Below are 12217 nucleotides of genomic sequence, written 5' to 3' on the forward strand. Positions count from 1 at the left end.
CTTTCACCTCACCTATAGATACATCTTGTAGTGCTCTAGTGCACAGGGCCAACACAACTGGGATGTCTGTATCAAAAGGCAGGAAATGTTTCCAAAGTTTGTACAGTCTGTGCACTCCTTTGCAAAAATGTGTTGAAAGAAGAGGAAGGCTATATTTCCACACAGATAAATTTAGAGATTTGTTTTCAGTTTTGCACTTGTCCTCCCTGATACACACCGACTTTTTCCACACATATGCCGTCACTAAGAAGTGTCAGAACTAGAAGAGCAACAACGATGAGGGCATTTAAAGTGTTGATGATGGAAAATGATGGAAAATGACGTTTTGTTATTCCAACGGACATGAGATTGCAATATACCTGTCTTCAGCTGCTTTTCTACACTGTGTGTGTTCATGCACTGTTGATAAAGCACTATGGCATCACTATACTGTATAAGCAAGTTAACAAATGTGCCGGGGGTTAGATTAAGACTGCAAATTAGGGGTATAAGAGATAAAAAAAACTTGACATTGAAAAGTTCTGAACCAGCGTTCTTTCTCCTTCAGCAAACCCAAGTGGCTTTCCTGCTGTTTGGAATACCTCTGGAGTAGATAGCTGTTGAGACGGTGATTAATGCTTTTAAGTCACTGAGTGGCTTGTTGTTCCTGGTTCTGGCTTTTAAGAGCCTCTGGGTAAGAGGCTCAGTGGGCAGGAATCACAGCACAGCTCCGACCTTTAATGCTACATTCTACAGGGTATCTGTCTCCAAGCTTGCATGTGAATCTTCGATCGAGATAGCCACAGGGATGAGGGTGTCTACAGATAGGGGCAGATTCTTCTCTCCCTTGGCTTTCTAAAATCCATGTGACGACTAGAGACAGAGGGAAAGGGTGGCATGCAGTAACTCTTTCGCACAGGTGACGGCTGTGAGTCTCAAGCTGTGTAGTGTCATATTTTGTCTAAATTAGGCGCTGTTTATCAAATACAGATCGCTTGATAGCAAACACTACCAGCTGAAAATCCAAACGTCAATGTCCCACCGGTGGCTCTTGATGCGGCAATACTTGGCACACAGGGCATTAGAGCCCCCTGACCCTCAACACAATCATTCTATATGATCCCCTTCTTGGTGCCCACTGTGTATACATTGTGGTGGTTCAAATGCTAGCATCAGGTTTTTGGTCAATGGGTTCATTTACATGGAAAAATGCCCTCCCCCACTTGGGGTTTGAACTAGCCGACTTGAATCGTTGCCCGCTCTCCCTTTGCGCTTTCATGTTAGTGAATGGAAGCACTTGTTGCTTGTGACCTCACTTCCCTCTTTGTTTGGTGCCACTCAATGGACGGGTGGATGTGACCTTGAGATTTTCCCCTCCCAGAGGTGCATGGTTACTGGGCTTGTTGGATTGTTTGTTGGCACACAATTGGAGTTGTTTGGAGAGATTCTGGTTCTTCACAGCGGGTCAGGAAAGGTGACCAGTCTGGGCGTGATGAACTGGTCAATCAACCTCTTTCATATTTAAGGTCTGGCTCTACATGGTGTGGATCTTATGAATGTCAGACAACTCCAAAAGGCTATGGCCTTCTGTGAGCTCTTGTGCCCCCTCAACAAAGTCCTCCTCCAGGAAGCACCCTTTGCTACCGGGCAGAAGAGCTTGTTTAGGGATTTGGTGTTTGTGTGTAAAAGATATGGATTGCATGTGTGTGTTTGAATCCATCAGGAGAGCATGTCATCTCCTTGGCCTGTCAGTGGCTGAAGCACCCCACTAGTATTGAGAATTGCTGACTGAACGGTGCAGAGGAATGGAGAGAGGAGTTTCTTTATGTTTCAGCAGCCCTGGGTCTGCGCTGCATGTGCCTGTCGGTCTTGTTCCAGAGCTTGGCAAAAGCCCCAGCCTTTACTTGAGCTCCCACTGCCTGTCTTTCTGCTTTTACACCTGCTTCTCTGAAGTAGCTTTGTCACCCACTGTCTTGCTACTACTTGGATAGAAAAAGAAGCAGAATACCTTCTGTCTTTTGATTGTCCCTATGAATGGACTTTCTCTTTGGTGGTCCAGGATGACAGTGTTAGTCTTAATTGTCCATTAAACTGAGAAATGTGTTTTACTCTGCACTGTTTGACTGTCTTGTCAGTCTTGAGACAACAAGTTTATTAGTTTTGTGCAATGTGCACGTCTTCCCTACAAGTATGATGCTTTGGCCCACCATGCCTCATATTTCGTAACACTGCAAGACAGATAGTGCAAACAGCTAATAACATGGTCCATTGCACTCACTGTCATCTGATTTAAAGATAACAGATACTCTGGACAGGGCTGAACATGGCCCGGCAGCTATAGACAGTCTATAACTTTAATAGCTGCCATGTGTTTGCCTGCCCTCAAGCCTCAGCCCCATTGAACCCAATGTGTTGTGTTGGTAGTTCCTGTGACAGATTCCAGCTGGGCCTATTTTCTGCCACTGTCTACTGTCTGGGCATTCTTAACAGATGGTGGCTGATTGGAATAGTTAGACCAAATTGAGCGACAGTCACTGACTGCATATTGGCACGTTTGACAGTCAGAGGTGAGAGCGGGTGACAGGTGAGTGACAGTTCCCCGTTGCGGTGGACTGGGAAAAGGCAGTGGCCAGTGAAATATCAGTGTCATCGCCTGTGGTTCTTGTTGTTGATCATAGGATGCCAGACATCACTCAAAACTGCAGATCTGCTGTGGTTATGTCAAAGCAAAATTATTGCTGAAAACTCTGCATCAAATATGGCAGATGACGGTACTTATTATTCTTATTCACTTATCAACCTTGATAGCGCGATGACATTTGTTGGAACCACAACATTTTTGCAATTTGGCTTTCCTCTGTTCTGTTGTCATGGTGACCTATGGCCACAATTTAAGTGTAATTCCACTTCACTAATCATATTTATTCACCAAAGTTGTCCATGAGTTAAGGGATTTGAGTCTCATGGTAACAGAACAGGCCAAAGACATTTAGAAACTTTTCTTAATAATACCTTACATTTTGAGTGCTTTTGATGTTTCCCAGAATCTTGTAGACACATTTCAAATAGGAGCATTCTTATAAATAAAACAAACAAATAGTTTTGTGACTTTCATTAGTCAATTAGTGACTTTCCCCAAAACTGAATGTGAGAGGCATCTTAGTTTGATCCTGACAAAAGACAACACTCCAGGCCCCTGGCCTATCATTAGGAGACGAGATCCATTAGTGGTGTTTTGTCTCCTCAAAGGAGGCTTGCTACTCCAAACACATTCTTCAGCTGACCACCATGCTGTCTTCAGCATGTCTCTGAACTGAAAATAACAACTGAACTCTGAGAGCATTATAAGTGTACAAAGCTCACCATCTTCCAATGAGGTCAAAAGCCAGTGCCACTTCACTTTTAAAAGCCTTCTTCAGCAGCAACAATTAGCTGCCCTTGCTACTCTCTGTCTAGCCACAGAATTACACTTAATTGTGCTTCTGTCTGCGGCAGTGTCAACATTATTCCCGCTAGAGTTGTAGTGCAAGTTGCATTGTAACAAGCAGTGTCTGACCTTGTATAGAACCAAAGCACTACCTATGCTAAAAGTAAGGCATACTATCTATTTAAGCCGCACTCAGGGAAACGGTCTGCTTTAACTCTCAGCAGGCCATTGTAAAAGAATGTTAATTAGTTTAACAATGAAATGTTGTGTTCCCCGCTGTTGAGCTCTTGATATTTCTGACAGAACACTGAAGGGGAGTTAAAGAGCAGCTCTTTGATCTACGTTAGACAGTCTTACATGAATGGGCCCCAACATGAAGTTTATACACTGTAACCATCAAAATGCAAACTTTGACATCAATGGATGAATGACTGTAAACAAAGGCTCACATATATGCTTTGAAATAAACAGTACACTAATTGTGGGAGGTAGCTGATGTGCTGGAAAGCATTTTATTACTTAAGAGAGATAGGACTGTTTTTAATATTCTTCGTGTTATTTACAAGTCAAATTGGTGCCGGAGCAGAAAAGTGAATGTTTTGTTGGTCTTTTTGAGGTATGCGCATTCTGGAGCCAACAAAGTCACAGCACTAATAAATGCTTACACTGTGCAGACCGCTCTTTATTCTTCTGTTATTCAGTTTTATAGACATGTGTTGATGAAATGTTTGTTAGAATAAAAAGAGGTTCAATATGTTGCATTTTGTAATGAGTTTCAGTGGTGTACACATATTGCTGATGTTGATTCAGTGCCCACTGCCAAGAGAGTGATGTCATGTGTGTGTCCAGTGGTTCAGGGCAGTCACCCCTGTCTTCTCATTGTGTAAGTAGCAGCTCACTGCCTAGTGAGAGGGGGATTTGAACCTAAGGCGATTTGGGAAAGGTTGTGCATGGCTAATCTCCACTGATTCAAAGGCTATTATAACAGAGACCATAGTTTCACCTTCGCCTCCTGTTCTTTTCAGTTTTCATCTCACGCACTTGCTCGAAGATTTAACACCAATTTATCTGGATCTACCTCCATGCTCTTCTGTACTTTGATAATCCCTTTGATGTCAGACTGTCTGCTGTGATGAGGCTGTTTGAAGGGGTTTAGGGTAGTGGGTTTGGCCTTGGCGAGATTTTTTCCTGGAAAATACAAAGCACCATTCTGACCTGGGCTGTGCACACGCAGCACAGTCAGGCCTGGTGCTGGCCTGAATGTTGACGGTGCTGGCATCAGGCTGGGCCCACTGGCATTGAGTGTTTTGTGCCTTTGTGCCAGGGAATCACGGCCCGCCTTGTGTCCCTACTGGGGGCATCACTTGAATAATCATGGAGTGCCCGATGTTTTTTTTTTTTTTTTTACTTTTCTCTGACCTAACACTTACAAACAGTGTGTCTCTGTCTGGCTGTCTGGAAAGATTGAGTGTTTCAAAGACAAAGGAACTCTTCACCATCATCGAGTTGTCCAGAGCTGAGGAGGTTGTTTAGGATGACAGCTTTCAAACTATGCAGTACTCATAAACATTGCCGAAATGCATTTCTGAAATGCATTTGAATTTATTTAGCTGTTTTCTCTCAATTATTCTTTTATTCCCCTGCTCAGCCTCTTTTTTCAAACTCTGTCAGATGAACCATTATGTATGGACAAACTTTGTCTAACTGTAATTAAGCTTGCATCAGCTCTAACACCTGCATATTCCTCATTTCCTTTTCTCCAACCTTTCACACTTAAGTCTAGTCTGTCTTTGCTTCTGCCTCCTTTTAACTTTTCTCGGTCATGGTGAAGGAATCTGTAACCCAAAGCCAGCTCAACACGTGCAGTTCAGCTGAGAGAGAAATCCAGTTGAGTATATACGTGACATATGGCTGACATTTCTTTTCCCTCATCTGAGGCTGTTGCTGAAGACATTCACCTGGAATTTGTAAATGGGGTTATTTCAACCAGTGTGTTTTTTATTTGTAATCTGTCAACATTGTTATTCACATTTACATTATTGTCATTATTTGTCTGTATAGAGTGTGTAACGAGGCTAGTTCCTCGCTGATTGATGAAATGCCATCATGTGATTGTGTCTGTTCTCGTGGCTCGTGCTCAGACAGCAGGGAGTGCCTGACCTAAAAACTCTTACGGCCCATATCATATTTAAATGATCTATAGCACATGGTCTAAAGTGCATGGTGCAAGTGTGTTTGGGCATGTCCAACTTCAATTTGCTAGTTACAAGGTGTGTACTCTGCAAAGTGCAAAGGGGTATTTAGTGTCTGAATTATTCATGGATATGTCTTGATGGATATTGATGAAGTCAATTAGGGTTTTGCTTGTCATTCCCTATCAAAGACAGTTGTCTATCACAATGCTATTTAAACGTTGAATGCAAGACAGGATGGAGAACTTAAAAAAAGTTCAGCGCTAAAACATGGTCCCCTGTCCGGTGGATCTTCTGCCTCTGCCATCAACCAATTCTCTGTCCCATCAACTCCATTAGGCTGCACAGGATAAGGAATTGCACTTGACATTCAACCTGCATGTAACTGATGGGGAGGAGGAGGATGAGCACTGGAGTGCTTCATCATCCAATGTGCTGTTAAAAAGGCATGCACCAGTGACTTTAGAGGTTTGTGTCAGTCAATGACACAATGGCTTTCTGCTGTCTCAAAAGACCAATGCAGTATACATGTGCCTCACCTCATTTTTAGGCCAGCACACATAAAAATGACAAATGCATCAGTTGGAAATGCAAAGACATTTTGTGCTGCACTGTGCTCCAGGTGTACCATTGAGTCTTAAGGCTCACCAGTGACTCTGTAGCTGTGTATTCATTTAGGGGTCTCCATGGCCTATGAAGGCCACCAACTTTGTAGACCGAGAAGGCTGACCTGAGACGGTCTGGTCTACATTTCTCCTTCACAACACCAGCTTGTCTTGCTCTTACTACTTTGGACTGGCAACACAAGTACAGCTGGACATGGTACATGCTCACTAACAGCATGCAATGCAATATTTGACCATTTAAACATAAATTCCACTTATTTTTTAACATGTATATACAAGTTTATTTTTAATCGAGTCGAAGCCATGGTAAAGTGTAATCCGTTGGTTGTTTGTTTGCCACAATTTCAAAACCAATGAAGTTGCTGGTGCACAATGGATCCTGGGATAAGTATAGGCTAGGAACAATCCATCCATTGTTGATAGAGAATGTAAGGATTCATTTGTCAGCAGCATTTGAAGGAGAAGAATCACCTTAACCATAGACTTCAAAATGGAACAGCCTCCGCACTGGACCTCCACAATTTGTGAACATTTTATGGTTTTTTGCCACTAAAATTCTTTAACGAGATGTTTGTGCTTTGTCATGATGTGTGATATAGAGTGGGGTCTAGTGCATAAAACTTTGCATGTCTTATTCTCCAATTCAGGAACGGTGCTGAGATTTAAACTCAACGAGTCCGTTTACCATCTCACCACTCACTTGCCATCTTTTTTTCCCTTTCTTTTCTCAAAACAGAAGACTCTAAGGGGCCAATCTCTCTTGAGGACAGTGGAAATATGGGAGAGGAGCTGGAGTCCCTCAGGGCAGTAATAGAGGTTGAGCACATGAATGAAAACAACTTCACACACTCCAGATCCCCACGCAGACACAAACGTTTCCTCTCCTATCCTCGCTATGTTGAGCTGATGGTGACAGCGGATGCCAAAATGGTGCGTCATCATGGACGCAACCTAGAGCACTACATCCTTACAATCATGTCAGTAGTAAGTAAAATAATGTTTCTAATTTTCTTTTTATTTTGTCTAAATGCTGTTTTTCTTTAAACATTTTTAGCCGACAGATTGATTGATTGCTTGGTTAAATGTGGTTTATTTTTCCCCTGCAACATTTGCCTAATTTCACCTCGAAGCAGGATCAAGTTAGCTTTATTGCCGATGTAAAATATGTCTGCACTATACGGCACTTCATTAAATGGCTGTATGTGTTGCCTACAATCGACGTCTGTTTCCTAACATTCTTCAAAGCCTCTGTTGTGAAATGGTGACATTGTTCCCTTAGGTTCAGCACTGTCAGCAGAAATGAATTCGCCACAGCTGAACTTGACTTCAAAGACTCACCTGGACTAACCCCATGTAATTAAGCCATTTAAAATAGAGCTGAGCTCTAATACAATGGAGGTAGAAATTGTTTTTTGTGGTTCATTCAAAGCTGTGCAAAATTAAAATAATTCTGGTTACTCTGGATTTGAAATACATTTAATTAAAAGTCAGTGATAGTAATGCCACATTTTATAGACAAGTCTGATGACTGATTTGTGTTCCACTGTTTAGTGGAGTTGCCATTACTTTGGCGGCAGGCCGCAGTGTTTCACTGACATTTCAATTAAGTACTAGGTTACATTCTTAGGTGATTGCAACTCACTAGCTTGCTAGCTGAGCATATAAAGAATGTGAACTATTACAGAGTAGTTACTTTAATTTTCTTTAAAAAAGGAAAAACATGTTGGTCCTCTGCCCAGACCTGAAGTGTAGCCTGCAGTTGTACACGGAGACACTCTTCATGAAGTAAAGGCTTTTGGATTTCACAGTTTTCTACTTTTAACAAAGATGAATTTTTGCGTACACAACTACTACTGTTGGAGCAGCCAACAACTGCGCAGTTTCTCCCTGACTTTGTTGTAAAAAGTAATGCTAAACTGCGCTGAAACACAAAGGCAGGTTGAATAAGTAACAATAATAAGAGAGCATGCATTAAAACTGTAGGGAGAGACCTCTGCAGTAATGGCACTTAGATTACTTCAGATACTTTGTCAGATTCATTTTTATTGGGGAGTTGACCAATCTGTACTTACAACTTAAAACCTGGGGCTAAGGGCAAATATATTGTAGTCCATGGCAAGAAAAGGAAGGCCCTGTGTTTTTTGTGATTTCTTCAGATCTCTACAGTATATTAACAGCAGTAGACTTTGACATTTTGGTTGGAAACGTGTTACTTCATCAACCACAGTGGCCCAGTTAATTAGTAAAATCCTAACTCAGCACCGTGGTCTCCTTTTGAGTCTCATAACGAAGGTGACTGGCAATCAAGCCACAGATTGCCTGTCATTGACTCTGTGTGTGTAAGTAGGGGATAAATATTAGGGGATGTCTGTGTTAAAGCAGGATAGATCTGCTATAGTGGACTGTGGGTATTTTCACCTGTTTCTCGGCTAGAGCATTTTTTAGAAAACTCATTAACTTATGGAGTAATGATTGTCAGTGGAGTGGCGTATCCTTCAGTGAGGATGATAGGGTGTAGTCAGAGTTGGAACACAATATGCCAGGCCAGTTATGTCGCTAGGTTTGAAGTCCATGTCGTTTTCCTTCCATGTTTTCATTGTCTCTCAGTCACTTCATATTAACCTTTTTCACCAAACCAGCCAAAATATGAACACTGTTTTAAGGTGTTGGTTTTGCTGGTGAAGTGTTATTAACCAATAAATTAACCAATCAAACCCATAGCCTCATGGACTCACTCTTCTAAAATCTTCTCAATACAGTAATACACACAAACACCTGTCAGTAGTGATGACAATAGAGTGTACCACTTAAAGGAATACTTCACTGATTTGCATTTAGCTTTGTATTACTAGAATAGAGGTAGTATTTTTGAAAAATTGTGCTTCCCAACCTCAGTTTCCCCTGAGTTGAGAAATATCAGTGACACTTGGTCCTGTTAGCATAACTGTTAGCAAAGATGGCGGACACTGTTTACATTCTGGGAACGAGGTCCTGTCCCCCTACGAGTGGGTCTAAAAACTGTTGCGTTGAAGTTTCAAGCCTCGGACCAAGACCAAGTGTCACTGGTGGGCACGTGACAAAAAAAGAATGAAGATATTTCTCAACTCAGGGGAAACTGAGGTTGAGAAGTACAATTTTTCAAAATGACTACCCCTATTCTAGTAATACAAAGCTAAATGCAAATCTGTGAAGTATTCCTTTATTGTTTTAATGTTGTGGCTGTAGTTATTATTTACCTATCTATCTATTTTTCTGATACCATCTTAAAATCGGCGTGAAAGAGAATAGGGTACACATGTAAACATGTCATGTGAAGATTCCAGCAACAGTTTCCAAGAATTAGTATTGAGTGTTGACTAAGATGATTTCTCTCCCCCTTCAGAGCTTGTTTCTGGCGAACTGTCAATGTGAGATTCTGTTGTTATGGTCCAGCTGCAGTCCCCCCCAATTTTGTTTTTTTTGCACTGATACTGATACAGTAACACACATTGCTGAGCAAGAGCATGCAGAACAGCCTGAGGACAGGCTCTATGTCCCTCTACCCACTCTGGACAGGCCTGAGCTACCTTTGCTTTCCCTTGAGCTAAGACAAAGTAAATGTTTATAATGGACTAACAAGTTCCTGTCAGGAGGCTGCACACAGCCTCAGGGAGCTGCTGGTTGACCGTGACAGGAGTGCACGAGAAAAGCAACACGAGCAACAGGGAAATACTAGAGATGGAATGTTTTGCTGCACTCGCAAATGTGCTCTGAGCTCCAGCTTTGCTGACGTTTCACATTTGCTGCGGAATCCAGATTTCAGTTTATTTATTTTTTTCTTTTCAGAGGTCTGTGGGGGGGATTGAAATTGGTTTTAATACTCAGTTGATTAAACTTCCCCTGAAAGAGACTTTCCCTCATTTGACTTAGATGAACTGAACTGAACTGTGGCTATTTTGATTAAACCTCAAATGCTATAGGCATATTTTCTCATTCCAGCTACCACAAAAAGGAGAATAGCATGTTTTCTGTCTATCCAACTCTGGTTTGTGTCAGTGCAGGTTTGCATTTTTTGTCGTGTGTTTTGTCTTCGTTACAGGTAGCAGCAGTGTACAGGGATCCCAGCGTAGGAAACCTTATCAACATCATGGTTGTCAAGCTAGTCGTCATCCACAATGAACAGGTGAGTGCGGAGTCTTGAACGCTACCCGTCTCCAAGATGGTTGACGTCAGTGCAGGTGTGCCTGGCCTGGCCTTTTCACTGCGGGTCATGTTTGAAAGGACACTGTCTTCCTTGTCAGTCTCAAGTCTCTAGAGAGGTCTCCTTTGGAAAAAGAAAACAGTATTATAGTGAGGCAGGGAGCCACCTGCACATAAGGTATGGCTGGAGAGACTTTGTAGAGTTTATCAAGTCATTGTAACTGATTCCTGAACATTTTTTGGTGTTTCCCTGAGACTTTTTTTTCATTAGTGGTGCTGTTGTGCCAGTGATGTCATGACCCAATCATTTTAAATGGCCTAACTATTCCTTTTTTTAGTTCATTTTCAGTTGCAGCCCTTAGTGTTCATTATTACTATTAACCTAAGATTAATATCAGAATATATTAACTGAAGGCTGTAGCTGAAGCCCCAGGCCTACTTACTACAATTATGACTTAAACATTAATGTATTTATACTCAGTTTTCCAGTCACATCCCCATTGGTGTTTGACCCCAAACAGGAAGGGCCCACAGTGAGCTTCAATGCCGCCACGACTCTCCACAACTTCTGCGTTTGGCAGCAAAGCCAAAATGTCCAGGATGACAGCCACCCCTCTCACCATGACACAGCACTTCTCATGACAAGGTCGATACTCTCCTCTACCCGCACATTCATAGCATAATTAAATTGCTCCAAGAAAGTAGTAATATCATTTTGTGTGTGTGTGTGTGTGTGTGTGTGTGTTTTTTAGGGAGGACATCTGCCGTGCGAAAGATAAATGTGACACATTAGGTAAGCTTTTGCTTTGCCAAAGTATCTCCACCTAAGGTTTATACCAGGTAACTTTCCCTCTAGTAACCAGAGCTCAATAAGTGTTACAATATAATAGTGACAGAGTGAAATGGGAGCAAGGTGGAGAAATGAGAGGGAGGGAGGGAGGGAGGGAGTCGATGGTGTTGGTAATCTCTCTTATGGAACAGCATTTTGGATTCTGTAATCACTTTCAACACTCGAGCAGAATTGTTGTTTTCTTTCCAAATGGCTCTGTGCTTGTGTGTGTTTTACTCTGTGTGTGTGTGTACGTGACCCTGTAGGGCTCGCAGAGCTGGGGACCATGTGTGACCTGTACCGGAGCTGCTCCATCAGTGAAGAAAATGGAATTAGTGCCTCCTTCACCATTGCTCATGAGCTGGGTCATGTGTAAGTTGTGATTTTCATTCCTTTTGGAGAGACTAACCGAAGCTTTATGCCTCACTTAAACCTCATCACAGTTCAAATCTTAGCCCTACACTTTACCAGTTCGTCAGAAAGTAGGTTCTTCCTCATTAGGACCAAGTTTTGATCTCTATGAGCACTACTGGTCCTGACAACGTCAGCATTTTGGTGTTTTTTCAAGGTCACAAATACAAGTAGGCACTCATGCACGCACACACTAATGCTATCTCACCACTCAGCCAAACTTGACCAACAAAAGCTCTCTTATCAAGAGACACAGGTGCAAACCAAAATAAAGTGAAAACTAGACTTCTAATAATACCAGCCTATAATACTCAGCTTTGTCTAGAGAGGCTGACAAGTTCAGAAGATACTTACCATGGATACGGTGCAACCTTTAAACTATTTGGAAGACTAAGGTGCCATCTAAAAATACACATATGAAGAGAATACAAGACTACATAGATGTTTAGAGTGACTTTCTGTCTGGAGCAGTGATCAGTGGTCGCGCGTGCAGCACTATTGGACGATTCAGCGTGTTGAATCGATGTCACTGTTTGTCAGCAAAAGAGATTACTGTTTAGACAGCCACCAGAAG

The 12217-nt window shown here is 42.1% G+C and overlaps 1 protein-coding gene across 1 annotated transcript in view; it reads left to right on the forward strand.

The window, feature by feature from the left end:
• The window catches only part of LOC131469641 (A disintegrin and metalloproteinase with thrombospondin motifs 20), a 75189-nt gene that overhangs the window by 8795 nt on the left and 54177 nt on the right, over window positions 1–12217 (forward strand). The window contains exons 4-8 of the mRNA XM_058644852.1: window positions 6961–7208; window positions 10303–10386; window positions 10925–11049; window positions 11156–11196; window positions 11499–11604. Coding sequence (XP_058500835.1) covers window positions 6961–7208; window positions 10303–10386; window positions 10925–11049; window positions 11156–11196; window positions 11499–11604 — 604 coding nt within the window. The remainder of the gene's footprint in view (window positions 1–6960; window positions 7209–10302; window positions 10387–10924; window positions 11050–11155; window positions 11197–11498; window positions 11605–12217) is intronic.

Source organism: Solea solea, chromosome 12 (genome assembly GCF_958295425.1).
Source record: "Solea solea chromosome 12, fSolSol10.1, whole genome shotgun sequence".
In the NCBI taxonomy this organism is placed as follows: Eukaryota; Metazoa; Chordata; class Actinopteri; order Pleuronectiformes; family Soleidae; genus Solea; species Solea solea.